The 27839-nt window shown below is 40.5% G+C and overlaps 1 protein-coding gene across 1 annotated transcript in view; it reads left to right on the top strand.

Moving 5' to 3' along the window:
- Window positions 1–1123: 1123 nt before the first annotated feature.
- LOC136718453 (E3 ubiquitin-protein ligase RNF19A) overlaps window positions 1124–27839 on the top strand; it is a 39167-nt gene continuing 12451 nt past the window's right edge. The window contains exons 1-5 of the mRNA XM_066696511.1: window positions 1124–1207; window positions 14552–15054; window positions 17930–18345; window positions 24867–25072; window positions 26344–26491. Coding sequence (XP_066552608.1) covers window positions 14869–15054; window positions 17930–18345; window positions 24867–25072; window positions 26344–26491 — 956 coding nt within the window. The 5' untranslated portion in view covers window positions 1124–1207; window positions 14552–14868. The remainder of the gene's footprint in view (window positions 1208–14551; window positions 15055–17929; window positions 18346–24866; window positions 25073–26343; window positions 26492–27839) is intronic.

Raw genomic sequence — 27839 nt, 5'->3', positions numbered from 1 at the left:
CCAAGATGGAGTGCACCTTCCATAACCCCCAGGGTCCCAGAGCCTCCCAGTCCCCCTCTGGGAAGGTACACTCCATCACACCATGTAATCCTAATGGTATTACTATGAGTGCCCATTTCTTAACAAATGAAGAACATATGTTTTAACCACACATTCGTCAACACCCACTCACTGATTGGCCAGAAGTAGCAAATTGGGAATGGTAGGAGGCGCAACCACTCAGCACATAAAGCATACTGGAGCACAATGCATTTTGCCCCTTGTTCCCACTCTCTGAATCTCATGGCATGTATTCACTAGAAGAATAGACCAGCATGCAGTGTGTTATTACAGGAAATAAGCTCTTAGTCAACCCTTCAAGACCTCAATAGTGTTTTGTAATCGGGGATCTATTTTGATCTTTATAACTGCATAGATACTATTACTGTGTCTTCATCTCAGTTTCAATAAATAAAGCACTGTTTGCATTCCAGAAGAGGAAACTGCTTCAAGTATCTAGCAGGCACTGAAAAGAGTGACAACGTTGAGATGAAAGGAGACCGATTGCTGGAGGGATTTTCGCCAGTTCACAGCCCTTAATAACATAGTATGAATTTGAATGTGCCATGTACCTAAAACAACAGTGCACCAGTGTGCCGTTTCCTACGTCGAGAGAATTGATTACAGGGGACCTTTTATGTAATTGATAACAATTGATTTACTGGTCAGGCTGTAAGGCTTGAATGTGCCTCTCAGTTTTTGGTCATTAGGCTAATGAAAAGTTTCCTGTAACAAGTGGATTGTGTTGCATCTATGCATGTGTTGGCCATGGTCTGCGTCCTTGTCGTGACAGATTAAAGCTGCTTTCATTTAGAAACAATCACTAACTATGTATACTCTTCTCTTTCTTTTCATAACGCTAAAGGTAAAATTGAGGTTAAGTGGGAATCTTTTTTCGTCATATAAGATACTCACTATGATTCCTTTAATATTATTACTGCTAACATTCTGCTAACATTTCTTTGAAGATGTATTGTGTTTTGCATAAAGCTTTATTGCTGTTCCTAGTTCTTGTTCCTATATCAGTGACTGCTTGTTCGGTGTTTTACATTTGTTCTTTGTTTGGTTTTGTTTATTCAGGTGGTTTTAAACTGCGGGTGGATTTGGTTCTGTACTGCTAAGCAGATTTGTGTTTTTTTGATGGACAAAGGGGGTCCGATGCCGAGAGGTAAGTCAGCAGACTGATGCTGAGCTACAGTAGTCCAGTAGTTGTGTAATAAGTGGCATACCCTTGACATTAGGGTCTTGTGTACTGAAGGTAAGAATGTATCAATTGGGATGTTATGTTACGCACTGTAACCTGTGTGGTTTCTCAGAAGAATTAAATATAATGATGAATAAGAGCTAATGCACACTTGCTGCACAAGCTCAACTACAAACTAAAACGGTTATGCAGCCTTAACAGACGTCGCACAGCGGGTTACAGCTGTTCTGCTCACAGCAGGAGTCGCTCACAGTGGTCTGTCTGAGCATACTGCATCCAGTGCACTTTCTCCCCGGTCTCTCGCACTCCCCCCTGCCTGCACTTTGAATGCCGCCAGTACCCTACCTGCCTGGGTATTTGTCACTCGTTTCAAAACACACGGCCTGTGGGGGAATCAACGCCCCCTGATAATGTTCTCTGCCTGCAAACGCCTCTCACGTATCGAGAAGGCAGACAGACAAGCACAGAGTTGCATGCACATTACCACACACTCTGCAATTACCCTCCCCTTTACCCCTGTATGACAAGCACAGCGAACAATGGTTCGCCTACAGCTGACTTGTTACAGTATGTAGGTCTGTGTTACAAGGCCAGGGGAATGATCCCTGTCTGAGTTCTCCCTTGGCTGATCTTTGGTAATCGCAGAGTCACTCTGGCGGGGACCCCTGGCTAAGAGTGACAGTATGGTGGTGAATCCAGTGATACACTCAGATGTGTGAGGCATCGTGTGCTTGTAGAGATGATGGATGACTTTGCGTTGTGATGCATAGCAACACATAATGTCCTCCGAGGATGCATCTCTTAAAGCACAGGAATCCCTCTGTGCAGTAGCTTGATCTGTCAGATCTGTCAATCTATTGATTTTTGAACTTTTCCACCACTAGGAGAGACTCGTTTCTTGCCCATATCCAATCCCTGCCCAGGGATGGCTGGCTTCCTCTCTCTGTACTTTTGAATCAGTGACAGGTTAGGATACAGCAGGGGAAGACTCTGCGTTTAAATGCATCAGCGCACTCCCCACACAGTTCTCAAAGAGCCTGCGCTCTGAAACAGCATCCAGATCATCGCCTGGCTATGTGATGACACCAGCCATATCTCGTGGCCCTGGAGAATGTTATGCTAATCCACTATGTGCAGAATACTTGTAAGTTGTGGTGATCATTGCCAAGCCTGTAACGGAGATTTATAGAAACACTTTGTCGATCCTTTGCTTTGTGACAGACTCAGTTTCCAAATAGAAGAAAGGGTCTGTGTTTATTGAATTAATGTGAGATTGGAGATTTTGCTTTCCTTGAAATGAAGTGTTACAGATTTCCCAAGGAGATTCACATGTCAGCAGCAACGATAAACTGATTAGTGAAGGCATAATGTGCTTTAAAATTAAGAACTTTCTTTTGCAAAGGATATACAAATTAAAAATACACCAGTCTTACCTCAGATCCTAGTATAATATATTCTGAAATATAATTTATTGTCAGTACTAGTCTATTTTGTTGGTTTCTGTAAAACCAATGTGAATGTTGTTTCCGCCAATGCAGTTCTGTGCAAAAACTAAATGTAAAAATGCCTTTAGCAAAAAACTATCTGGACCAAATGAAGAATTTTAAAGTGACTTTTATCTAATGATTAATGTTTAAATTCTTAGTATCTGGCTTTTCCCCGGAGCATGTACACATATACCAACATGACAAATCTAGACCATTAGGCAAAGTGCTGATGCAATTCTTCCATCTAACATCTGTGTCCAACCCAACCAGTTCCCTCTGGGGCCATCCACAAGAGGATGTTAACAAAGAAAACAGAATTATCTGCACCCCTCCCCCATCCCTTCCACTCGGTTTAGATCTCAAATCCTGTGAGAAATCCAGGCGGGTTGATGCAGCCTCCAGCCATGTCGATTTAAAAATTTGGTGAATTCTTCAGTTATTTCACCTTCAAATCATAAAGATTGAAAACAGGACTGCAGGGGCCGGGGGTAATGATTACATCTGACCTTATTGCCATTTTATTTAATGCTTCTAAAATGTCTTTTCAATTCTGAGATGGAACTGCAGGCAGCTAATACAACGTGGTTATTCAATACAATAGCAATAAGTGGGAAGCAATAAGAAAAATAATGGAATAAGAATAGACCATTAAAGAAAGGAAGCAAAATAAAACAGACAGCAGTTTCTCAAGCAGGCTTTTCCTGGTTCACAGAATCTCACAACTGGATGTGTTGTTCTTCATTCTCCACAAACGATACATTACAGACATTTCTTAAGTTGACCTTTGTGGCAGTTTTTGTTTTTCTCAGTGCACCTTTAAGAGAGATTGATTTGATTTCTTCTGAAATTCCTGTTGTATGCCAAGCATCATTACAGTTTCTCTTTGTTTGGGTTGCTATGCTGGAGATGTTTTAATAACCTTCATAAATAAGGCACTTGTGTGATTGGTATCTTTCTGCTCAACTTGCTCTGTGCTTTTCACAAGAAATAAATGTTCACAGGAAATCCCTTTAGAAGAAATTGCCATTATTCACATTTATATAGTATATCGTAATTCTTTGATTTTATTTTGGATTTTGCATCATGTTGTTTTCAAATAAATAAATTGTGTTAAATAAAATAAAACAAAATATCTCTTTCTATCATAAGCCAAAGCAATTTCACACAAACACAATATATAGTAAAACAAAAACCAAGAGACAGAACCACACACACACACACACAAACAAACGTGAACTTTGAATACCTTCAAGAAACATTAATCTATAATCCAGTTTCATTAACGCAGCATTGTGATTCTGGATGTGGTTACCTGTATCTAGTCAGTGATTTAAGAAATGTGCAATAACTCTTGATACATTATGTTTTAATATTGAGAATAAATCATAATATATAGCTGAATAAAATACAGGAGGATGTATCCTTTAATTCTTTAACTGCTTAAATTGACAGAGCAGAGTGGCTGGTTTAGTTAGTTACTAGTTTCTATTAACTGAAACCACATGCTTGAACAGTAATAGCAGGTTTCAATTAACCAGGGATTGATTTTAATTGTAATAATTGAATGTGTGTGCGTGGGTGTATGTGGGAGTGCTAATGGCAATGTAAGGGCTATAAATAGAGCATGCGGATCCATTTTTAGCATTGCTGAACTGCATACCAGCGTACATGTGTATATTTGAGGATTCCCATCCTAAAATCTAACACTAAGCTTCCCCCAAACCCCACAGATATCTGCACATCTACTGTCATTAATCAAGAGAAATACCAGGTGTTACCGTTCTGACTACGATGCCGTAAGCATCCATAGACTGTGTGTTTATGCTCACAGAAGAGAATATGTAGAACAGCAGCCAAGGAGAGATTAGCGAGCCTCTCTGAGGAAGGGGGGGGTAGCTGAAGGGCTGAGGATACAGCCAGGCCTGGGAGTGGGAGAACAAAGTGACAGCACAATGCAGATACATCTGCCTCCTCAAGGCCTCCCTCCTTCTAATGTACATATTATTGCATTGGGTCCTTTATTTCTAACATGTTTGTTTAATGTTGACTTTAATAATAATGGCGTCTGATCTTCTTTCCAGCTGAGATTTCTGAGTTTCTGCATTGACCTGATTTTGTTCAGTTTGCAGTTCCCGAAAGAGGTAACATTAAGTCTCTGAAGCTGAACCAATGAAACTGGTCTAAGCAAGCAAAATAAGAGAGGTCAAATCAACTTTTATAATATTTTAAATAATGGTGATTGTGAATTTGTATTTTTGTTGTAACGAATAGCACGGTGAACAGACAGGTGAGGTGGGTTCTTTGAGCAACACTTAGGAAAGTGGCTTAATAAAATGCTCTCATTAAAACTAATGGCACATGTCTTCCCTGTATTTTACCCACTGCCCTTAGGAGAAACAACCTGATACTGTATGATGTTGAGATTCAAGTCAGCATGTCAGAAATTGCAAATAATGCTTACCCTGCAGACATCGCAGACTTCTCGCTGGTGATCCCCATTATTAAGCTTTGCCTAAGTGCACTGGATCATTTTCCACACAGATCTGAGACCTGAGTCCCGAGACCCAAGTACATTTCTGAGCAGCTAATCAAATTGTGGGAAGTCTTTTCATCCCCTCCATGCTGACTTACATAAACTATTCACTTACAATCACACAATCAGAGCTTTCAATCTCATCTCCTTCCAGTTATATTACATCTGGAAATTGCTTTTTCCTTTCAAGGCAAGGCACAAAGTGACAACAACGCTGCTTAGAGTTTGTTGCCGAACTCTCTGTTTACATGGCTGTAATGTGATTGTATTTTACTTTATTACAGAAAGAAAACTAAGTTACGTGCTGCACAACACTTTGTGAGTTTCCTTCTTTTTCTCACTGGGCCTTTTAATCAGTATGCTGTAAACAGTAAAACAACTGAGAAAATTCATTTCCGTGGTTCATTATCATAGAAACTAGTACGATATGAAAGTAAGGTCCCATCTGAAATTCGATATAGCCCATTGTACATATAGATTAGCAAATGGAAAAAGACAGTAGTGTTTTCTGGTTTAATTGTAATACATATTCTGCCCTCCCTTTAAACAAAAATAGAAAAATAAAGATAATGAATTGAGGGAATGCAATATGTAAATAATGCATGAGCTTTGTATCCTCCCTCATATAAAACAGGTGTAGGTTTATTTAAACAAACTGTTATCTCAATGTAATAAAAACATATTTATAAATGAATACATGTATTGATCCAAGAGAGCTGTGTTTATTTATTTTATTGCCAGAAGACAATCAGGGCCTGGTGCTTGCCTCACACGACTGCCCAAATACCACATCTAAGCTTCCAGAAAGCAGTCAGAGCATAAAAATCATTTGTTTTATTTTTAAACATATTTATTGGAAATCAGCCAGATAACAATATTTGGTGCAATGCATTAATCTATTAGTATCCAGATAATGCAGAACGGACAAAAGTGAAGGCATGCAGAATGAATGATTTGTATTCAGAGATGTAAAGCAACAAAATCCTCCTAAGGATCTCCTCTCCACTGCAGTAAATGTTCTTAGAGAAAAAAAGGAACCAATTAAAACCTTTAAAGGAAGTTATGGGAAGAGGTATATACCTGCAATGAACTATCCCTTAAGGATGTCCAGCATTACCCCTCAGACGCTTTTGGATTGACCTCAGTATATTGATCATATTTCGGAGCAGACTGTTTTGATGCTCGTTCGATGGGGGTGAATAGTGTGGAGGTAAATGTACTGATAACATGACCTGTCTTTGAACATTTCAAACTTTGTTAGTTCTGCAACTCTGAAACTCTGAGACGATGAGTTCACCTATTGTAATTTAAACCTGCATTCCCTGACAGGAGAAAGCAAGACAGTGGAAGATAGGATTGCCAGCTTTACAGGAACAAGAGATTTGTTTTCAGGAAATTGCCCGTTCTGCACAGACAATGTGGTTGAACTCGACTGGAAAATTATGCAGAGGCTGTTTTATATTGTAGAAATGATTGTTGCCAGTAGCATAGAAAGTCTTAATGAGGACAGCATGAATGGTCTTCATAGAAAGGATGCATTGCTATTATCTATTCTTTTGTGATGCATGTCTTTCTTCACCACATCATTCAGATTCATTAAAACAGATGGCACATACTACAGGCTGTCACCGTTTTTGTTTTGTGGAAAAATGCTTTCTACTTTTTATTTGGCTTCACTGTGGATGGATCACTGTTGGGAAATACACACTGTCAGAGCCAAAGGGGATCTTTATCCTAATTCGAGGAGCACTTTATTTGAGAAAATGCACTGACAAAATAGATAATGCCTAAAGTATTTCTTCTAACCCCCTTTCAACCAGGTCGCTGCAGAAGGAAATGTAAAGATGATATTTCATGTTCAACTTATTGAAGATTAAAAAAAATGTTGATCAGGGTAATGAGTTTCATTTTGGGTTTAGTTCTAATGATAAAAAAGCGTTTAAAACAGAACTCCGTGTTCTCTTTAATTTCCAAAGGCACTAATGACTATGGGAAATGTGCCACACTTGTGGGAGCTTCTGAGACTTGATGTCCAAAGTGCTGATCGGGCTTTCAGTGGGGTGATCAAGAAACATTTGGGACCAAACCACACTGAAGTAATGTCCCCTTTGCTTCTCAGCTTCATGAGAGATAGTGTTGAGTACCCTGTTGAGTTTGTTACTTCCAGTAATCCAACAACATCTCATTGTAGTACCGCATGATGCCTACTGCTGTGGCTGCAGTGGAAGCTGGCTATTGCCCCTGCTTAGGGTTCCAGCACTAATACTAGGTTGAGGATTGCAACCCTGGCTCTCTGAATGAAAAGCATTATGGGAAATACGCCATGCTTGTGGGAGGTTCTGAGACTATGTCAAAGCTGCTAATAGGCCCTGCAGTGGGATGATGGTGTGTAAGTCACCATTAGGCTCAATGAAGTGACCTTGCTGCCTAAATATTGTTTTTTCTCTTTCAAAGAACCAGGGGTGCATTGCAACCTAACATTCTCTTTCAGTTTGAAGACTGACTGACTGGTATAATGTTTTATTCTACTCATAGGCATAGGTTTAGGGGGGGACGTGTCCCCATCAATGTTGAGAGAATGTTACATTGTCCACCCAAATAATGTATGCTTGGATCCATAGGCGTAGGGGACACGTCCCCCCAATTCTGAAACCAACCCTGTGCCACTGATGATACTTGTCAGGGGATTTCTTTGTATTAGTTTGTTTGGAGGTTCATTCCACTGACCTCCACTCAGACTTACAAATAGCTATCTGAGAGTCTATAATACTTGATCATCTTCTCTTTATATATTGTAACACCGTGGGGGGAATGAACACAGGGCCGCACTCAATAAATAGGTGGGGTCTAAACGGCTACACAGACCGGCAGGGATACGATGGAAGAAATTAATGTATTATTTACTGTGCTCTTGATCTCAGTGCTTTAGAGTATAATTAAACTGTAATACAGGTCCCTCTCTGTACATACACTGATAAACAGGCAGACAAACACACGTAGCAGACAGTCCAAAAGCAAATCCAAATGTTCAGACTTCTTGGGCAGACAACCACTGCTGTTTCCCCCTGTAAAACCACAGAGAAGGGTAATGAAATCAGGTTAAAACATGGAGAAGTATTGTAAACCTCTAAACCTATAGACCTGAACACTGCTGTCAGAGCCTGGCTGAGTTGGCCCCAAAACTACGGATAAGCAAAGGTGGTGTGTCGGAAAGGGAGAACCCAGCGAGGCTGCAGCAGTCAGGTAAAATGTGATTGAAGCATTTCCAAGCCTTTTTGTTAATTTCATCCAGAAAAGCCCAGCCAAGTGTACATTAAGAACTTGTTTCAATACCTTAGAGTTTTTACTTGTTTGTGTCTTATCTGCAGTTGTCCCATTATTATTTTCTTGAATGCTGTTATGTAACACCTCAATTCAGAAATCCACCAATCCACAAAATATATTCACTCAAAGGATGCTTATTTGTTTAAGTAAAATGAAGGCTCTCATCATTACCATTTAATGGCAAAGTGTTTTTATTATGTGTTATACACAAGACACCTTAAGATGATAGTCTTATTTTTGTACATTGTGACAGTGCTTAACCTAAGGGATTTGTTTGTAATTTACTCAGTAGTCCAGTAGTCTAGTCTATCAAAATCAGATCTTTATATTTTAAAGCTATTTGTAAATTATGAATGTACAGTGCTCTTTCTAATGCCACATTTGGACTTTTTGACTGTGTTGCCAACTCCATCCTTTGCTGTGGTGCAGGGATCCCATGAGCAAGCTTATTTTCAGTAAAGTTTACGCATTGAAAAACTGCAAAGCCATATAATTTGTATTCAGCCACACCAGACTATACTTTTTAAGCAGAGCGTTTGGTCATGGTCATGGTCAGAGCGTGACATGTCTTACAGTTGATCATTGTACTGTGTAATGTGGTATTGCTTTGAAATTTGCTGAAATTGAATTGAAAATTTAATGGAAAGGTGTTTTTATAAGGGCATGGTTGTTTACACTGCAGATGATTTACATTTTACAAAGTCATGTTAATGGATACATCACTTTATTATGAATGCAGGCTTATTAATGTCTTGTTTATCTCACTGGATGATTGCTGATTGTAGTAATTTTCAATTACGATGCAGAAATATTCAACATTTTTTCATCTTCTCAATTACGTGCTTTTCATTTCTCTGTGTACAGCTTTGACCATTTGTTTTGGTAATGATAACATGAACATGGCTGCATTTATAGCAATGCCGTGTAATTTCAAGATAGCTCCTTTTTATTGTTAATATGATCCCAGCTGACTTGTTTTCTTTCACCTTTGCACATATCCTAACAACCCCAAAAGATTGAATGCTCGAACTATATATCTCCCTTCAGGAAGGGGCTTTTAAGGATGATCACACCTGGTGATACATAATTTTTTGTTTTCTGTTCATGGTTCTTTGATCCTCATTGTACATGGGTTTTGCGATGGGAAGTGTCATTTTCAAAGTCAGAGTCAGACTCTGATTCATAATCTTCTGAAGCAAAGGGCATTAAAACAACATAAACTAGTTTACACCGATCAGCCAAAACATTATGACCACTGACAGGTGAAGTGAATAACATTGATAATCTCGTTATCATGGCACCTGTCAGTGGGTGGGATATATTAGGCAGCAAGTGAACATTTTGTCCTCAAAGTTGATGTGTTAGAAGCAGGAAAAATTGGCAAGCGTAAAGGATCTGAGCAACTTTGACAAGGGCCAAGTTATGATGGCTAGACGACTGGGTCAGAGAATCTCCAAAACTGTAGCTCTTGTGGGGTGTTCCTGGTCTGCAGTGGTCAGTACCTATCAAAACTGATCCAAGGAAGGAAAAGCGGTGAACCGGCGACAGGGTCATGGGCGGCCAAGGCTCATTGATGCACGTGGGGAGCGAAGGCTGGCCCATGTGGTCGGATCCAACAGACGAGCTACTGTAGCTCAAATTGCTGAAAAAGTTCATGCTGGTTCTGATAGAAAGGTGTCAGAACACATAGTGCATCGCAGTTTGTTGCGTATGGGGCTGCGTAGCCGCAGACCAGTCAGGGTGCCCATGCTGACCCCTGTCCACTGCCGAAAGCGCCTACAATGGGCACGTGAGCATCAGAACTGGACCACGGAGCAGTGGAAGAAGGTGGCCTGGTCTGATGAATCACGAGTTCAAGGTGTTGACTTGGCCTCCAAATTCCCCAGATCTCAATCCAATCGAGCATCTGTGGGATGTGCTGGACAAACAAGTCCGATCCATGGAGGCGCCACCTCGCAACTTACAGGACTTAAAGGATCTGCTGCTAACGTCTTGGTGCCAGATACCACAGCACACCTTCAGAGGTCTAGTGGAGTCCATGCCTTGATAGGTCAGGGCTGTTTTGGCAGCAAAAGGGGGACCTACACAATATCAGGCAGGTGGTCATAATGTTAAAGCTAATCGGTGTATATCTGATTTATGTGAGCCAACAAACTTACATACCAAATAGCCTACATGTAGCCTAGTTACCGTTTGACCTGGATTGCCTTCCAGTTATTAGTTACATTTGGTTTCTGTGGACGTGAAAGATTTTATTTCCCTTTGCATTTTCTAGTGCCGTATTTAATTATTGTGCTTGCTATAATTTGCTGCGAGAGTAGGGACAGCTTTCCACCTGTCACATCCATGCTGCCACCCACAGACGTGGCACGCAAGACATTGTGGGGGGGCAGCCCATCAGCCTTTAGCTTGACTGTACGGATGGAAGTGTGGTCTTTAATATGGTGTGGCTGCTCAGTCATGTGTGTTGCCATCCCTCTGGCCTAATTAATGGTTGCTCTACCGAGAATAGCAGCCCTGGGTGAACCCACCTTCTGTGGCCCTGAATGAACGCGGCTGCCACCTACAGACGGGCCCCCTGCAGGGAGAGCAGCCAACAGGCCAACATCCCTTGCTACCACCATGCCTGCACCTGAGGATGAGCAACGTCGCCAGGGACACATAGAGCAGTATAACGCCCTGCGCCTGCCAGTTTCAGAGCTGAAGGCTGCGACCCACAGATGCAGCGTGCAAGACTTCATCGGTAGGGGGGGGGGCAGCTTTGCATCCTTTAGCTGGACTGTACGGCTGGAGGAGTGGCCAGTGCCCGCTGTATACACTTGAAATGAGGATTTCAATGTGAGGTCTCTTTGTCCTGTGTGTTGCTGATGTCTGTCACAGCCTGACTCCCTTTCCTCTGGTGTCTTTGAGTCTAGTGTCAGCCTGTCGCCCTTAAGAGCAGTTTTGACATTTTGCAGAATTGTGCAGGGACAGACAGACCAACAAACAGCCTGATAGAAATAGAGAGTGAATGGAAATGCTCTCCACAGCAGCACAGTATTCATATGCACTGCGTTCAAAGTGGCTCAGTGTTGATTTAGCTTTTTGTTTTTCTATAGGTACTGATACTGTATCCAGACTAATGTTACAGATTACTTGTTTCCAAACTGATTTTAGAGTGTGGCACGCTCATACATGGTACCATACATATCAGTATATAGAGTGTTTCCTAATATTTCTGTTTTGCAGAGGTTTGGACACATATTTTTAACTTTGTATAATAAAAGCAGTTTTATTTCAGAAAAGCAAACAACCTTACCATTAATACTCGCCATTGTATATAAATAATTTTATAAAAAAATTAGCTCTTAATGGTGTTATTTCTTAATTTTGTATTTGTATTTGTAATTTTGTATTTCCTGACGTTTATTCCTTTGCTATGTGTGCATTCACCTTTATCTCAGGTCTATTGGTAAGTGAGAATTTCCACACCTACATTTTTGGCTTCCTTAAGACAAGTGAAGAGCTTCACTGCAGTGATAAACTACTAAATCTAACCTGTCAAGTAGAAATAAAATCCAGCCATTACTGAACCTTACAAATTCTTTTTGGCAGCACATTTTCAGAAAAAAAAAAAAAAAAAAAAAAAAAAAGATAAATGCTTTGTAATACTATTTCATTTGCTGAGAAATAGCCCTGAATGCAAAAAAAGACAACCAACAACACACAAAAAAAGTCTCACCCTGACAGATGGACAAGCCAAACTTTCTCTGTACAATGCCAAGTGAATGCTGACAGAACAAAAAATAAAGTGCGCTGGAGAGAGATTTGTTTGGTCTAACTTCCAGCATTGTAGGTCTGCAAACACAACATTATTAAATTATCTCCAAAAGGTCCAGAACAATATCTCCAGCCTCACTTGATGCATATTAATTACTCTGAAGATCAAGAGAGTATCAGGTTGACAACATAATGCTCTTGCATTTCTATCCAGCCATGTACATTTTGGAAAATGCTTTATTATGTATACAACTTATTCCATCTGGAATCAGAAACAGCTGGCCATTTAGGCTTTCAGTCGAGTGCGTCTGGGCTGTTGTCAAGATTTTTCCTAGTCATTGTTTTCTCTAAAATGGAAATAAGGAAAGGAGACTGAAAGCTTTCATGTACTGCAAATATGTATTAATTTTCTTGATTCATGCTTTCTGTATATTACACTGTATATTGTAATACTACAATAGAAAATGGCAGTATATCAGAATATCTGAGTTCAGCTCTATGTTTCACTAAAGATTCGTGACTCTGTTTGTGCTTTATTCTCTCCTAAAAGAAAACACAACAAAAGAGGTTTCTAAAACCACACGAAGCTTCCCTTTCAACGTGATCTTGATTTGAGCTGCTTCTGTATCAAAGTCTCATTTTACCTAAGTGTGAAAATCAGCCTCTTCAAAAGAAGGAATAATATGCATCAAAAACATGTTTATTCGTACATGAAGTACGGATGAAGTGCTCTAATAAATACAATAAAAGTTGGCAGCTAACATATTGAATTTTGCACTCTGGAAAAAAAAAAAAAAAACATAATTATTGGTAAAAGTATGGTAAGTTCTGTCAGGTTAGTAAACTGTCCATAATTAAATGCCTTTTTTTTTTTACTTGTGTATGCTGTATGGATTTGCACCCACGTGAATTACTGTATGATATTAACTTGACTATCTCCCTCACCTCAGATAACTGTGGTATCTAGATAACCGCAGCAATAATTTTTGTGTACTGCATATGTAGTGGTAAGGTTTTTTATGCACAGTAATGGCTTGAAAATGAAGGCCATGTTCTTTTGAACGTGAGAAGCTGCATTTTGCGACGTGAAACCTGTCCAGGATATGAATAACAGAGCTGTGACTCAAAGCAATAATGATTATGGCAGAAGTGACTCCTAATGCATGTGCTACCAATGCTAAGGGAATATGTTAATTGCCATATTGTGGCAGTGCACCTCAGCTTGCCTGATGACCCACTGGTTGAAACCTGTTCACCAGAAAGGCTTGATTATGAAGAAAACAAAGCATACATATGTACTTTTGTGTGTAGGTAGAACATCAGCTAACAATTAAGGTATAAGTCATTATAGTGAATTGTCCTTATAATGTTTTGGGGGCAGGTCACTAGGCCGAGTTAGATGGATTGGACAACTAATGTGAAAACCTGACTTAACTGGGGATTCAACTGCAAAGGACAAGACAAAACTTTCCTAAACAGGCCCTTCATGAAAACCATAGTGAAAATGATGATCTTTGCATGAATATGGTCATGTAATGGCATATTGCACTGAAGACACCTCAACACAAGAACTTCTCAGACCTCAGGAGGCATTCAGGGCAGAGAATGTAGTCAATCAATTACTGTCACATCCAAGAATGATGTTTATACAAATAATTGCAAACTGTTGTATAACAAGGAGTTATATTTTATATTCCATGCTTAAAAATAGTTATATTGTGTTTGCCTGCCAATTGTAATTCTCTGTGCAACCATGATTATAAAAATTTGTGTGTACCATTTTATTATATTGATGGAATATGAATTATTTTAAAGTTAAAGTACACAGTCATTTATTTGATGTATTTTTTCTCAAACTAACAGTAACAACACTGGAGAAAAAACCTTGAATAACCTATACAAACATTGAATAAAAAACTCAAAAATATGCACCAATGAAAAGCTTTTGCCAGGAAATTTATTACAGTCACCTTTTTAAAGTCCTGTAATTCCAATGAGGAATAGTTTTGGAAGGCTTGGGCTGGCAATACAGAGGTGCATAATGCTTAATGTCTGGATAGCATTTGACACTCTGAACACCTGCAACTTGTTCTGTACTTTTGTGTGTGAGATATTTATAATGTTAAGGATGGAAGCCCCTGAAATGATGGAGCCTTTTTCCTTGGATTTTTCTGCTTGTAATTTTGGAATTTCCTTTGTTTACAGGATGATGCACGGCCACAGGGAGCAGCAAATAAGCGATAATGAATGAGATTACACAAACCGCTGTTCATTAAGCAGCAGAAATCCCTGCTGCAATGCTAAAATGAGTCAGCGATGTCCTCAAGTAAGGATGACCTCATTCTTGGACTTTGTCCTGCTTGTGCATTAGCTAACTTTAAAATGCCTGCCCTCACAGCGACAGAGCACCATCCGTGAGATGCTGTGAAATCAGTCTTCTGGCCCAGACGCATAAATTCAACCCTCCACCTCCTGCCCTGCTCCCCTCCCCCTGCCCATTGTGCCCATGCCAATTCAGCTTGATGAACTTCTGCCACACCATGAAGAGGCCCAAGCAACATCAGCATCTCAGCTTCTTCAGCTTCTTCAGCCGCAAGCCCAAGTCCGATGCCAGGCCCGAGCGGCCCGCGGGTCGGGAGGAGAGAGACGCCTCCAAGGGCAGGGAGGATATCGCCATCACCTTGACTCCCAGCGAGCATGGAGACCAGGTACTTCCAACCTACACTTCCAGGAACACATATCTCACAGAACAAGAACATAGTGTTATATTACAACCTCGGATGCTTAATCTGTTGAAACAATGTGCCTGTAAGTAGAAGGCTTACATGCTAAGAGGGACTCCGCTAGAATTTGCAGCAACTATTGTTCCAGGGTTGGATAACTAAAGTTTCTGAAGAGTGCATTCGATGATGAGGCAGACAGTCTGGATCAGAGTGATGTTAGTTTATTGATACACGCATGCAGGGTAGACGTTCTTTGGGGAAGTCCCGGAGAGTCTCAAAGGTTACAAGTATGACATACACAATTGGTCCATGGGCTGGGCGATCAGCTTGCCTCAGCAACACAGAATAACAGAAATCTTTCTATATATGGATGTTGCTTCTCCAGGAGCTTGCTGGTTGGACACAGTGGGGTCTCTGTTCTGTTCTCAGCCCACCTTTTCGGTCATGGGGTCGTGGTGTAACTCCAAGAAACGAACTCTGTTGGTGTAATACATCACAATGACTTCCTTTCGACACTCTAGTTTTAGGAACTTAAAACAGGAACAGCACATTGGTGACGGAGAGAGTGCAACTACCCATTGAGGCCAGAGTGCACTTTAATATTTCAGTCTTCCCTTTATGACTGATCAGCTCCTTCAGTTCCTAAAGTAGAAGAAGCAAGTTTTTGATCAACTATAACCTAGGTCTGAGTTTCCAAAGTTGTTAATTTGTTTTACTAATGAGTAAGAGCTGTCTGTACATTTATTAGAAGTACTGTACCATACTTATGGCCCTTATTATCTACTCTCACAAAATGGTTTCAAAAGGAAATATAAGTGAATGATCTGTGTCCCTGGCCTGGTTGTAGTTTATGTGGCTTCAGCAACTTTAAAAGTCTGCAGCCTTAAAGGGGAGCTATGGCAGTCCCCAAACTGATTGGTTTATATGGAGTCAGGTGTTAGTAATAGTGTAAAAGTAAAGTATCTAAGATTTTTCTGTTATAAGTTATGTTCTAATTACGTTCAGTGGTTGTGTGACCATTTGGCTTTTGACACGGGATGGGATTTTAAAGTAGCCTTTAAACAGAAAGACATTAACATTTTAAATCAGGTTTAAACACTGTTGCCAAATTGAGTCCTGTTACACTGCAGTAAATAGATCGGACCAAGGCCATAACACATTCGCATTGGTCTTCTTCGTTAGTTTGTCGTTATTAAAACTACAAAGTTGCTGTTAATGTCCCGTTCATTATTAATAAATGATCATTATTAAAAATGTTAAATTGTATTGATAATTATGACTGATCTACCCAGTGCATGCATTAGGGGTGTGACAAGTATTTTGTACTTGGTTTTAGTTCATATTAACTAGGACTTATATGATGTATTGCTGTATGCTACATTTATTGTACTGTATTGTATAATTAAAACATTTTCAGAAATGTATTTTGTGCAACCGTAAGGGTGTCTTCTAAACAAGTAAGTACATACAGCAGCCAACATTGTGATGAAGGTTACACTTTTAAGTTTTAAAGTTACTCAAATGAACAGGAAATTCACAGATACATTAATGATACACTCCTACTAACACAAGAGCACACATAAACCAATCATTTTAGGGACTTCCATTTGTTCCCTTTTAAGAACAAAGCAGTGCAGTGGACTTTTCACTAATATACTAAAAACGTGTCAAGGTTTGTACAATATAGTGATTAATAACAGGTATGGCATTTAAACTTTCACTGCATGAAAAGTTTAAACAAACCTTGTTTCTTCTGTGGTATAAACAATGGTTCTCTAAGTGAAGTCTGGTTTGTTTGACTTACACCAGGACTTAGATACTTGATGCAATTGCTGCATCTCTCTACACTTCCTAAGAGCTTCTCCATCTCCACAGTTATTCAGTATTATTTCCCCATTTATCTCGGAGTGCAGCATTGTTTTTGTAAATTAAATGTCCGTGCCTATAATTAATTGCCAATTTGATTTTGATGTTTAAGTTTTAAAGTGATTTGTTCCATTGGCTGCTTTGGGTATTATTGTTGAGATTGTTTTTTTGTCATGGCAGCCCACTGTTCCCATGGAAAGTCTTCTCAAAGCTAAATATTAGGTTAAGAGTCTAATGTCAACAAACGACAGATCTCTGCTGGAGGCTAATTTAACTGCATTTTGTACGTTGACTTTGAGAAGTGTTTTCAGAAGCTTTTCTTTTTCTTGGAAGATAGCATGTCAAATGGCAATCAAAGGCAGAATAACAACAGATTTCCACAGAATGTGCATTATAGGAACTGAATAACAGGGCATTGACATAAACTCTTTATCACCTAACTGAGACAATGAATTGTGTTGTAAAATAAGCTTACTGTATGCAAGAATTATAAGGAACATTCACATGTAACATAATATTATCCTTGTTTTGTGTATGTGTTATTTTTCCCCCCCATAAAAATCTTTAATTATCTGTTTATTTATTTTTGCTAAAGTGCTATTTAGCTCCAAAGATAGAACAACCTACAACAGCCATGTTTAGTTGTAAACATCTGACTGATTGAGTGAAACTAAGGCCTGGACCAAATTAAAACAAATGTCCAAAGTACAAACCTGTACAAACCTGTCAGAAACCACTTTCTACAAAAATGCAATGAGATTCAAGTTTCTATTTTGTGTTTTCTGGGTAGGACAAAGTCTTGGTTGGGTCTAGGCCTAACATTGTCCAGACAGCCATGCCACAAAGCATCCATACGATCACAACAGGAGTCAATGATTCCTGTTGGTTTCCAAAGACCATAGCAATGAAACAGTCACAGAGTGTCACTCAAATCACCTTTTGAAATCTGTTCACTTTGTGTGCTTCTGAGCTGTGACAATCTGCTTCCCATCAGGACCAGGGCATCATCGGAGGTGGAGGAGGATGTGGGGGGGGAGGGGGAGGAGGCGGCGGCGGCGGGGGTGACGTGGGAGGCGTCAGCCTGTCCTCGGCCTCCTCCAGCCACGAGCAGCTGCTGGACCACATAGAGTGTCCCCTGTGCCTTCTGAGCCAACCGCGGTGCCACTTCCCCCAGCTGTCCTCCTGCCCTCACCGCGCCTGTGCCGACTGCCTGCGCCAGTACCTGCGCATCGAGATCACCGAGAGCCGCGTATGCATCGCCTGCCCACAGTGCCCCGAGATCCTGGCCCCGCCCGATGTCCGCACCATCCTGGACGACCAGGCCCTGCTGGAGCGCTTCGAGGAGTACCAGCTGCGCAGGTTCCTGGCTGCCGACCCTGACACCCGCTGGTGCCCTGCGCCCGACTGCAGGTGAGCCAAGAGTCACGGGAGGGCACAGGCACTGACTCCGGCCAATGGTCAGCTCTGGAAAACCTTGAGCGCTGGGTGGAGCAGACTATTGCATACAGGCCTGTATTGGGTCACACATACGAAATGACACAAGATTAAAGAAAACGTAATGCATTCAATTTAATAAAATGTGGGGTAACATATAAAATGAAATGCAAAAGATAGAACAAAATAATTAAATATACCCAAAAATAAAATAATTAGGAATTAAACAGATTTTTTTTAATTATTATTATTGGGACATTTCTAGAACAAATTTAACAGAGCTAAACCTGCTTGTAATTGTAGGTGTGAGCTGAACCATCGTCACAGTCTAGGACAGGAAGTTCTGTCTATTGAGTAATAGGTCATTTGGACCAAGCTTTTAAAAATGAAAAGAATAACTCCATATAACACTGTGAAGAATTGTAACATTATGTAATATATGCAGAGAAATCTGCAGATTGTGCCATCCGCTGGAACGGCAGCCAAAAGATACTGTCATAAAGCATTTTTGCTCAAATAAGCACATTTTACACTCATAATTAAAAACATGTCTTGTCCCATTGGAAGACAACACAATCTAGTGATTTGTGTCAAAACAGTAGGTGTTGTTATAGATTGGTGGTATATTAAATCCTTTTAAATAATGCAGATACATTTTGAAAGTATCAAAACAAAGAAACAGCCCTAATAATAAGATTGAGTATATAATAAAATGTGTAATAATAAAACATTTGTACATAGTTTTGATGTGTATGGCACAGCCATGTTTTCATTCATTTAATTGTCCATTCAGAAAGCCGACTAGGTGTGGGAAGATTAAGGGATTATCGCTGACAACCCTCTCCCTGCCTGGGGAATACCTGTCTTTGACTTCAGCTAGGGTTTTAGACTTCAGTTTAGACAAGTGTAGCAGATCAATACTACATTTTATTATATAACAGCATCATGAATACAAAGCCGTGGGTCAGCAGTTAGGAGAGCCGCACTGGTAACTTTTAATCATGTGTGACAGGTAAGGATGGCAATCAAATATATTGCATTTTATATAGTAAGTACAAGAAAAACAGGATGCAGATGCAACCCCGGTCATCTGAAGGAGAGACTGACACTCACAGGGGGTGAGGGGACAGCGCAAGCATGTCAGAATTTGTGTATACAATAAGGACCTGTGAGGTGTAGCTAGGCAACCCCTCCTGTTGCCTGCTTTAACTACCCCAGCGTCTTTTGCCCTTCACAGATTTTTGAGTAACACGAATATATATTTTGGTGCAAGAAAAAGCTCCTTTTTCACCACCTTAAAATGAAATGGTTTATTCTATTTTGTATTTTTAATTGAAACGCTGAGCTATTTTTATTCATAATAAGCTTTTGTAATAATTTGACGAGACCATATTATTATTTGATATATCCTGTATAAAAATGTATATTACATATATATCTATAAAGTGCCGCTGTGTAACCCACCTTTTTAGACAGGTATATTACTTATAGATTTATGATTTGGGCTTGAGGTAGCCACCACAGCTCCACCCGGTAGGCCTTCTGAGCCATGGTCTCTCTCCCTCTGGTGTCAGCACAACCCCAGGGCTGTGAGCTAGCTCACTGGTCTAAGTTGAAGTTTGTGTCATTATGCTGACTATTGTGTCCTCGAAATGGGTGAGTGAGCTGCACACTTTGTTGTGCGTCCTTTGCGTGCTCGCTTTGCACTTGATGGCTCCAGGGTTCCATTGGGTTTCATGTTCACTATGTCCTGGCCGGGCCCTATGGTGTTATATGGACTGTACCAGGGGTGATCATCACATGGACCAATTATTTGTGTGTCATGGGACGAGGACACAAGGGTAGGCCTTGTATACACAATGCCTGTCCCACTGGGTTGTAGATGCTATTGCTTTGGCCTACGAGTCTGAGGGCCTGGCAGCGCCTGAGCACTTGGTAGCGCATTCCACTCAGGTGTGGCTTCTGGGCTCTGTACAAGGGGCCCCACTGACTGACATTTGTGCTGCGGCAAGAACCTCAAATGGTCTGGATCTAGTCTTTTCCCCGACTTTCAGTCTGTCTGCAGTGGCTCTCCCTTCTGTTAGGCCGCTGGCATTGCTTCTGTATTCTGGTCTGCTCCCTCCTGATATTTACTCAATTGAGTATGACCTGTTTAGTCCTTGCTCTTGAGATTGACATTGTGACTGTATGCAGGGGCCCCTGGTGGCCCTCTGCCCCTTCTCATTACATTTTCTGTTCTGTGTTGAGGTCTTACATCCTTGTAAACCAATGGTTTTGGGTAAGGCTTCCTGAGCCTTGTTCATGTGGGTCCTGTGGGTCTTATTCTTGGATTGAAAAATAATGATAGGTTGTGGATGCAACCCCGGTTATCTGTGAAAACCTACATTTATAGTGGAAGTGACTTCAACAGTGTGGAGGATGGGAAATCAATTGCCCGCTCTACCATTTTCGAAGATAGATTCTAAATGTTTAACAGTTTTGCACAAAGTATTCCACAATGAGCCCTGCTACACATAGATTACGTACACCGATCAGCCATAACATTATGTCCACTGACAGGTGAAGTGACTAACACTGATAATCTCGTTATCATGGCACCTGTCAGTGGGTGGGATATATTAGGCAGCAAGTGAACATTTTGTCCTCAAAGTTGATGTGTTAGAAGCAGGAAAAATGGGCAAGCGTAAGGATCTGAGCGACTTTGACAAGGGCCAAATTGTGATGGCTAGACGACTGGGTCTCCAAAACTGCAGCTTATGTGAGGTGTTCCCGGTCTGCAGTGGTCAGTACCTATCAAAAGTGGTCTAAGGAAGGAAAAGCGGTGAACCGGTGACAGGGTCATGGGTGGCCAAGGCTCATTGATGCACGTGGGGAGCGAAGGCTGGCCCGTATGGTCCGATCCAACAGACGAGCTACTGTAGCTCAAATTGCTGAAAAGTTAATGCTGGTTCCGATAGAAAGGTGTTAGAACACACAGTGCATCGCAGTTTGTTGCGTATGGGGCTGCGTAGCCGCAGACCAGTCAGGGTGTCCATGCTGACCCCTGTCCACTGCCGAAAGCGCCTACAAAGGGCACGTGAGCATCAGAACTGGACCACAGAGCAATGGAAGAAGGTGGCCTGGTCTGATGAATCACGAGTTCAAGGTGTTGACTTGGCCTCCAAATTCTCTAGATCTCAACCCAATCTAGCATCTGTGGGATGTGCTGGACAAACAAGTCCGATCCATGGAGGCCCCACCTCGCAAATTACAGGACTTAAAGGATCTGCTGCTAACATCTTGGTGCCAGATGGTACCACAGCACACCTTCAGAGGTCTAGTGGAGTCCATGCCTCGACGGGTCAGGGCTGTTTTGGCGGCAAAAGGTGGACCTACACAATATTAGGCAGGTGGTCATAATGCTATGGCTGATCAGTGTATATATCAATTATTCATACTGGTGTCAGAATCTGTTTTGTTTACTTGATGTCCAAGCCTGTAAAATACAGTTAAAGGGATTATTCTTGTCCTCGCCCCCCTCATGCTATTAAGGTGAACAGATGTGAGTAAGTCCTGCCCAGAGCTTCTCAGGAATAGTATATCAAATCTGAGTTGTCCCCTTTTTTCTTCTATTAACTCTTGCTACCTGTATCTGCTTATATTGTCATTTGCCTTCTGAAAGGATTCCTGTAGGCTGCATGCCCCTGCAGGCCTCACAACTGATAATGGAAAGGAAAAGGAAAAACACAGAAACAAAAAAGTCATTTCTACAGAAAAGCAACAAACACACATGCTTTTCACATTTGTATCTTTAAATAAACATTAAAACAGGGCTTTAGCTAAATAAGGTGGAGACATTTGTTGAAGTTTAAAATAAGTGACATACTTAGGTCTGATTACATATGATTGCTACCACTTGGTTAACTTCACACCTGTGTTTTTCTACCCAGAACACAACAAAGTTGCAGTGTTTCATAATTATTTCAGGGTGCTGTTTTAAAAACCACTGCTAAGGAATGTATTTCGATTTTTGCAGCATTATGATTTTCCTTATAAAAAAAAAGTAGAAAAGCTTTTGGTTTGTATTTAAAACCTGTACTCTTAAATTCAAGGATATGGGTCAAGCTTAAGAAGGAATTATGGCCCCAGTAATTAGACTGGCATTGATGGGCCACACCAAAAGCTGTTTTTTGGCTCAGCTACTGATGTCAGACCATGTTGGTAAAAATGTACTTCACTGGATTAAAGATTGCTTTCCTCCAAAATCCTCCCACTGCTCTGTGGCACCAGCGAGGGCAGTGGTCTGTCTCACCTGTCCTGCTGATCGGTGGGGGAGCAGGTCCAGGGCATGGTGTCAGCTGGGGTCGGGGCGACAGGATGGCAAAGTGTAAACAGATGCTAAACTTTAATTTATAACAGACTCTCACTCAACAACAGACCCTTTCCATTTAGAAACAAAATGACAAAACTAACCAAAATTATTTATCAGCGTGTTTCTTCCCAGCAGTTAGTCCAATTATTAGTACATTATTTTACAAATATTAATTATAGTATATATAATACATATTCTGATCCACTGCTGGGTAACAGCCTCCTCAAGATATTTCCACTTGCTTCGATCTACAGCTTCTCTTTTCCATGTCACGCCTGCAAAGATTATTTTATTTTCCCATCTTTTCTCATCTCTTGGGATCCATATATACATATAAACATAATTTTATCCCACTTTTGTGCACCAAAGCAGCTTAGCTGTTATGGAGATACAATTTTAATTAAATGTATGTAAATATGAATATATTTCTTCATTACAGTCCCGCTGTTAAAGGCTACAACCAGAAGACATTCACCTTTTTATAGATGCAATATAGCCATTTTAAAGGGTCATTATGCTCTGTTGAAAATATTTTATCCTGAAAGGTTGGAGACCTTCTGTGAGAGCAGTAGTTAAGAAAGGGCAAATAAGATCATGTTTGATGTTTTAAAGTAAAACATAGACACAAACACTTTCTGAGTGCTAATTTCTGTTACCAAAAGCAAATGAAAGGCTTCATTTTTTTATTTAGTACCATTGGGTGTTTGTTTTCCATAATTTGAAACAGGTGTGGTAGACTTAACAAGATGTGAAAGTTTTATGAATATGGCCCTTAATGCAGTACAAGCTTGATTCAGCTGCACATGATCAAATAGAAGTGCAATGTGGATAGTAGACCCATTAATGTAAACCCCGCCTAGCTAGCTCAGTTACATCCGCCAAACAGAAATGGAAACTTGACGTTGGTCTTCCAAACCACATCTGCCTCTCTTAAACCCCCTGACCTGTCTAAATGCTGCATTATCATTTCAGCCGGTAAATGTCTGCTGTTTTTCTGCTGAGTCAAATTTGTTGATATTCAAACTTTTTCCAGTAATAGTTTTAATATTTACCTTGAAAATGAGAACCTTTTATCTTAGTCCCTTGTATAAGAAGCCATGCCAATGAGTCAAGACAATGATCAGCTTGAGATTGAATGTCATAGCCAACTGTGACTGGGCATTTGCCATCGGGCAATGTGCAAATAGCCGAGCCCAGCGGGGGTTTGGTAGACTTGGCCAGGGTTTCCTCGTCATCTTGCACAACATAGACTCTTATGGCTTATGGGTCAGCTGTGGGCTCTTCGTGTTACTAGGTTGAGCCATTTGTCCTCCCTTTGATGCTATAGCTCTGCTGTTTGCACTGCAGATTTACAGTGCAAAATATGTGGATAGCTTGACAGCGTATGTTTCACAGGATGTGGTAGCTGCCTACATCTCACCTACAGTAGAAGTGGAGAGCAGAGCTGATTAAGATGTGCCAATGAAACCTCACATCAACAAGGCTAACCTGTTAACTTGTTAGTCATTGTAAAATACAGATGGGATTTACAATTTACACAAACCTGTGGGACAAATAACCACATCGTTGCTACCCAGAATGCAATGAGAAATGTCCAAAATCAAAATGGTTAGTTACTAATCATAAACTTGCCCCTAAATCTTGTTCTTCTCATTTATGGAATATAGTAGTAGTAGTAGTAGTAGTTTATTGACACACGCTGAACTTTAAAATCCAATTGAGCAAATCAGACCTATTTTGATAATGTAAAAGCATAATTAATCAGATTACACTAATTGGCCCATCGTGCTTATGTGGTTAATAGTGTTTTGTGTTACTGGCGTGTGAGCAAGGGGGTCTGAGTAGATATGTGTTATTCAAAATGTACAAATAAAATATAAATGAACAATCACCTCAATCTGGCCTTCAAACAAATAGGTTATTAACAGACAATTAGAAAGATGAGCCAATCATGTACCTTAACTTACAATCTAGACTCTGTTTACCCATTTAGCATCCTCATATTTGTTATAATGTGTCTACTTTTTGCACATAACATAAATTAAAACAACCACAAAAATACCAATTGCTGTTTTGTTTTTGTGCTTTTTTAACCAACCTTTCAGTTGTGTGTTCATGTTTCCCTTGGTGTTTGTCTGTGGCTCAGCTATGCAGTGATCGCGTACGGCTGTGCCGAGTGCCCCAAGCTCAGCTGTGGCCGAGAGGGCTGTGACACCGAGTTCTGCTACCACTGCCGCCAGCTGTGGCACCCCAACCAGACCTGCGACCAGGCCCGGCGCCAGAGAGCCCACCACACGCCCGGCAACACTGACTCCTCCACGCTCTTCATCTTCAATGAGGAGCCGGGCAGCGGTAATTCCCACCTCCTCTTTTTCCACTTTTAGTATCTTACAAATGTAAGTGTCAGGGTGCCAATCTAGTGAAAAAATCAAGGCTGATGTGGAAAAATAAAATGAATATATGTATTGTAACATGTAACATTTGTTTGCACTAGAGCAGGGAGCTTAGCATTATTCCCTGTTGTATCTACATATATTATCAGACATACATTTCTGTAATGCAAATTTAGCATTGTTTTTACTATTTGAATTGTAAAATAAGGATGAATACAGACATCGTTAAAGGCGTAATGCCCTTCATTATTTATGGTCATCTGGTTTGCTCCTGAAATTCCTAATGGTACTTAATGAACTTAAAAATCCCATATATTTTCAATAAATGATTTCAGACAACAGGACTAACCCACGTTTTAGGGTGTCTTTTGAGAGCTACAAAAACACTGTTGCTTTTGCTATCACAATCCTTGCTATATTACAGCTAAGGTCAGACCAGGCATGACAAAATTGATTTAGGTGATTAAAAACAATATAAGAACTATGATAGTAATAATTACTAAGAAATTAGTGATAGCAACATTTGTATCTATAGAAATCACACATTGTTATCGAAAGTTATTGCTTCCTTCCAATAAGCACGGCCTGTCATAATCTAACACCTAGAACTGAGAATCAACTGGAGAGACTTAGTTGTGCCCTGGTTCTTGCCTTCTGTATTCTGCTGGGCTACAGTTTCATGACTTACCCCTGCAGAGATGCGGAGATATGAAACACAATTTGTGATGGACACATTTAAGTTGTTGATTTAAGGACAGTTTGAATGGTTTTGCCTCTCTTGAAGCACTGTAGATCAGAAGGATGTATCCTGCTGGTTACCCAGCAGCTCATGCATTCTTTGGGTCTAAAGATACTGATGCACATCTGGTACCTTTGCATTCCTTCCTTTTAATGAACATCTTTTCCAATGGGATTTTGTAACTTCATATATTGACACCCTAGCCAGACATGGAATTCCAGACTAGTCTGTCCATCTTATAGGACACACTGCACTCTGGTGGACAATGCTTTTACTGGATGCTCCGCTGGGGACTCACATGAGGTACTTTTGCTCTGCAGCAGACAATCAAATTACCCCTAATGATCTGAGTTCCTCTCTGCTCTCTGCAAAAATGCTGTCCTTGTCAACAATCTCAGCCTCTTCATTTGTGTCACTCTCCAAATTTGCTTTTAATCTTCTACTAATGACACATTTAGCCACCTGACCCTGACACGACTGTCTCGTTACAGAGGTTGAGGAGATCAAGGCCTGCCCGAGGTGCGGCGCTTACATCATGAAAACCAACGATGGGAGCTGTAACCGCATGAACTGCACAGTGTGTGCCTGCCAGTTCTGCTGGCTCTGCATGAAGGAGATCACAGATGTGCACTACCTCAGGTACTCCAGCCGTTTCAGATTTGCTGTTTGTAGACACAGCACTGTATAAAGAAGGACACTTTGTAAAGCCAATGTGACAGTACTTATATATTGCTGAGATAGTGTGACAGTTTCTTGAAAGCCTAGAGAAAACTGTAAATATTCCATTTGATTGAATTAATTTTGTACATTTGACTGCCACTTCATTGATTGTATAGCATATACAATGGTTCATATTTGAAGCCCTGAAACAAAGAACCATGCATGTATTTTATAATTCTCAACTTTGAATTTTCTGCAGACAATGACCCCAATTCCCAAGAATGCCTGTACTTGAGAATGATACTTTATATAAGAAACATAAGAAAGTTTACAAACGAGAGGAGGCCATTCAACCCATCATGCTTGTTTGGTGTCCCTTAATAACTGAGTGATCCAAGGATCCTATCCAGTCTGATTTTTAAATGTTCCCAAATTTTCAGTTTCAATGACATCGCTGGGGAGTTTGTTCCAGATTGTGACGATTCTCTGTGTGAAGAAGTGTCTCCTGTTTACCATTTTGAATGCCTTGAAGCCCAATTTCCATTTGTGTCCCCGGGTGCATGTGTCCATGCTGATCTGGAAAAGCTCTACTGGTTTGATGTGGTCGATGCCTTTCATGATTTTGAAGACTTGAATCAAGTCTTGTAATGGACAAATAATATACTTTGGACTGAAACATGATTCTTTTCTTTCAAGGTTTACCTAGCAGTTTGTGGGCATGGTGAGACTTTTAACAATAAATGAAAACCAATACAATCAGTACTAGACAGAGGATTTGACACAAAATAGGGCGGGGAGTGTCCACCCAGATTGTGAATCACATGTATTCTTTAAAACCACTATATTAAAAAGATTTTTAAAAATGTAGAGAATTGAAATTAAATACAATCATAACATGAATGGTTACATGCAGTCTTAACCTAACCTGCTCCAGTATGTTTGCAGACAAGCCTCTTACTCTTGCACTGTTCACTGCAGTGTTGATGTTCAGCTGTCAAATGAAAGCACATCATTGATACACACAGTGCTCAGTTTTAATCAGTGGACCAGTAACAGTAGGGTGCAGGGGCGTCAAGAGACTGTGGAGACACAGTGACAGGAAAATGGGAACTGGGGCAGGCTGTTGCTTTCATTTATGCATGCAATGAAATGATGAATTAAACCAGTGGCGTTGTTAGGCCTGGGCTTCCGGGGCTTAAGCCCCGGGTCTTTTTGTACTAGCCCCGGGTCTTTTGATCCAATTCCATTAATATATGTGTACTCCAGTTATTTACCATAACGGCAGTGCTGTGCGATTATATAGACGTCTACTTGCGTGTCTTGCAAT

The sequence above is a fragment of the Amia ocellicauda genome, chromosome 1 (genome assembly GCF_036373705.1).
Source record: "Amia ocellicauda isolate fAmiCal2 chromosome 1, fAmiCal2.hap1, whole genome shotgun sequence".
NCBI classification, from domain to species: domain Eukaryota; kingdom Metazoa; phylum Chordata; class Actinopteri; order Amiiformes; family Amiidae; genus Amia; species Amia ocellicauda.
The sequence above is the reverse complement of the archived record's forward strand: the minus strand, read 5'-3'. Positions and strand labels throughout refer to the sequence as shown.